The sequence below is a fragment of the Lipotes vexillifer genome, unplaced genomic scaffold (genome assembly GCF_000442215.2).
Source record: "Lipotes vexillifer unplaced genomic scaffold, Lipotes_vexillifer_v1.1 scaffold207, whole genome shotgun sequence".
NCBI lineage: Eukaryota > Metazoa > Chordata > Mammalia > Artiodactyla > Lipotidae > Lipotes > Lipotes vexillifer.
In genome coordinates this window covers 1,176,094-1,179,462 of record NW_006784469.1, presented here as the reverse complement: position 1 = coordinate 1,179,462, position 3,369 = coordinate 1,176,094, and the positions used below count along the sequence as shown (strand labels likewise).

Genomic DNA, 3,369 nt, shown 5'->3' with positions numbered 1-3,369 from the left:
CAAAAAAAAAAAAAAAAAAAAAAAAAAAAAAAAAAAAAAGACCAGTGAATTCAGGTCCTCTGAGTCTAAGATTAAGACACTTTAAATGTAGGTTGTTTACTATTAAATTATTTTCATTCCTACTGAATTGCTGAAGTTCATTTTAAAAAGAAATCTGTCTGCCCTAGTCCCTGTTTTTTCAAAAAGTAGTTCTACAACAGCTAAATAACTTCAGTACAATTTATTACTTCTTTAGAAAAGACTTGAACATCATTTACAAGTGAAAAAACTATAGCATATAAACCTTTCAAATCTACTTTTCTTATTCATTCAGAAATATAAAAGATATATAGTATATTTGTTTTAGCTAAGTAAACCATATTTATGTCAAATGTATTCTGATGCTTCTCATTGATGTCATAATTTTTTAGGATGGATTCCAATGAGGCTGGGAAATGCAATCATTGTATTAAAAACATGTTTACTTGAGTATGGCATTAAATAAATACGAATATTAAGATCTAAGGTATCTAAAAAATATATTATGTTTTGTTACTTTTCTCTTTTTTTATTTGTAGCTTATTTTCAATTATCCTTGAATTAGTATGGACAACTCAGAAGAGGGAACAACCAATTCCCAGATTATCATATTTGATTCTGTAATATATTATGGCTGCAGAGTGCCAAAACAAACACTACAAATGTAGACAGCTCAAATGAGCTATTTACTTGATATAAAATAGGTTTTAAAAATACCAGATGTTTAGTGAATTTAATTAAGCCAACTATACTTTAAGGGCTAAGCTTTTTTACTTGTATTGTTCCTTTGTAATTTATGGTTGTTTTAGACAACTGCATTCATTTGTTTCCTTGATCATACTTAGACTGAACAGAGTAGAGAGAGTAGTGTGTTGGCTCACAGAGAAAAGCTACCTAAAAACTGGTGGGAAATGACTTGTGGAAAACCTTCACTTTAAAGATAAACCTCTGCCAGCTCTTCTCTTTTTTCCCCCATACCTTCTGCTTGATGATCATCTCGTTGATGTCTTCAAGATCACCCACCATCACCCTCTGTGATTTTATAACACGATCAAGCAGAGACAGCCAGTCGGTAAGTTCTGTCCAAACCCGGTTGAAATCTGCCAGAGCAGGTACCTCCAACAGCAAGGAAGACGGCATTTCTAGTTTGGAGATGGCAGTTTCCTCGGTAACCACAGGTTGTGTCACCAGAGTAACAGTCTGACTAGGAGCTAAATTTTTTTTTCAAAAAGGAAAAAAGAAAAAAGGAAAAATTAGAAACACAAGAAGCCGATTTCAATAATAATAAAACGAATTTAGGTATAACAATTTGAGCCAAAGTATTATTTATGACGTTATAAATATAATTTAAAAATTATAAGTACAATTTATAAAGTATCCTAATGTGGATACTTTATATAGTACCACGATAGAAAAATTCAAAGTTTCCAACTTTTCATTAGTACATATTTAACAATCTTTCAAAATGATTTTGATTATCATCATGGCTGAGCAACTGATTTAATTTAAGAAGTCCTTCTCAATAACAATTATACACGTTGTGGAACTGGTAAAGAAAAATATAAAGTATTCAGGCTTTGCCAGGTGAATGAGTTTTACTTATTTTTTTCATTCAAGGGGAAGAGAAAAGTAAAGATTGGATAAGATCTTAATTCAAACTTATGATTTCCTTGAATAGGAAGTAAATTAGTTTGGAGCTGGACTCTAGGGAAGTCAAAGCCAATGAAATGTTCTTGTCTTTGCTCTGTATTTTATACTGGGAGCAGCTTATATATTTTTTTCCTTTTCTTTCAGACCGGTAATAAAGTGGCTAGCAGTGAAGAAAACCCAAGCTACATTATTTTTGGAAAATCAGAGCTAGGAAAGTTTTTGCACTTGGATAGTGAAACACTGTTTCAAGGTTATTAAGAAATATTAAATTAATATGAATAGTGATGAACACCGTAGTGTAAGGTAGCACATGGTAATAGTTAAGATCCGAAGTTCTGGAGTGAAAACACCTGGGAGAGAATCCTTCCCTGTCTTAGGAACTCTGTGACCTTGGTTAAGTTACTAAACTTCTCTAAATTTCAGGTTTTCTCTTCAGCAAGGAGGGATAATGACAGGATAAATGTCAAAGGGGCAGTTGTACAGATTCAATGACTAATACAAGAAATGTACACAGAACAATACTAGAAAAATAACAGGAACAATATTAGCATAGTTCCGGACACTAGTAGGTAACACTGTTAGGTATTACTATTTTTATAAATGTCTGATAAATAAGAAGCACAGTGATAAACAAACATGGTAGGAAGTTAGAGATAAGGGGTCAAAATACGTAAAATATTTGGGGAAAACTCAGTCAAAGGTCTTGTGTGGCCCTATATGTACTGAAGGGGGCTGAATTTGCTGGTGTGAGTTGATACTAAATACCAACAGCTGGATTATCGAAGGTGAGTGAAGAAGGGCAAGAAATGTCAGGTCTAGTTCATAGGCAACGGCCCCTGGAGCCTAACATATCCAGGAGACTGGTAGTAAAGAAAGAGTGGCCTATATAGTTCAGAAGGGAAGCTTTGAGGGCAAGCTGCAAAACACAACATCTCAATGGGAAGCCTGAGAGGCATGGATGACAAGAGAACTGTTCTAGAAACATGAAGAAAATGTGCCATACTGGCATCCCATTCTGAGGTGGCCATACATTACTTTTCATGGCTATATTACTTTCTACCTTTTTAAGGTTGTCTTTTTGTTAGAGAAGATGATGAAAGAGATGGAGGAAAGTCTCTTGTCTCTCAAGTTTCTTGGGGAGAACAAGAGGTTCCTACAGATGGAAGAAATAATCTTGAACAAGGTAGAAAGAAAAAAGTGAGGCGTCAGATGAAATAAAAAACTAATGCAAGAAGTAATGACTGAAGGACAATGATACTGAGGAGACAGAGAAGAAATAGTTTCCCGAAGCTATCTCACTACTCTGAGGCTTTTTTCTAGGAAGAACGAAACATAATTTGAAGCAGAAATAGCATCTTGTGATCCAACAGTCTAGTAGGAGAAAGCATGGGAGCCAATAGGATCTAGCAATCTTAAAAGGGATTCCAAGAGAGGAGCTGAATCCCTGGAGAGAATGCATGGGTGTGGATGAAAAGAGAGCTAAATTAAAATATCACTGTAGGAGCTAACTGTGGAATGTCTAGCTGCCTAGGAAATATGGACAAATTGTTCTGAAAATAGATAACAACAGATACTCAGGCAACATACAGTATTTTAGGAGGATTTCAAGGTTCTGGGAAGTGTCAGACAAGGGTTTTTGTTTTTTGTTTTTTTTTTTAACTTGACTTATTGAAAAATTCACCCTCAAAAGAAAGCAGGAAT

The 3,369-nt window shown here is 34.4% G+C and overlaps 1 protein-coding gene across 1 annotated transcript in view; it reads right to left on the bottom strand.

Annotated features, from left to right (window-relative positions):
• Window positions 1-3,369, bottom strand: part of DMD (dystrophin) — a 1,809,438-nt gene that overhangs the window by 706,982 nt on the left and 1,099,087 nt on the right. Inside the window, exon 49 of the mRNA XM_007456856.1 lies at window positions 997-1,229. Coding sequence (XP_007456918.1) covers window positions 997-1,229 — 233 coding nt within the window. The remainder of the gene's footprint in view (window positions 1-996; window positions 1,230-3,369) is intronic.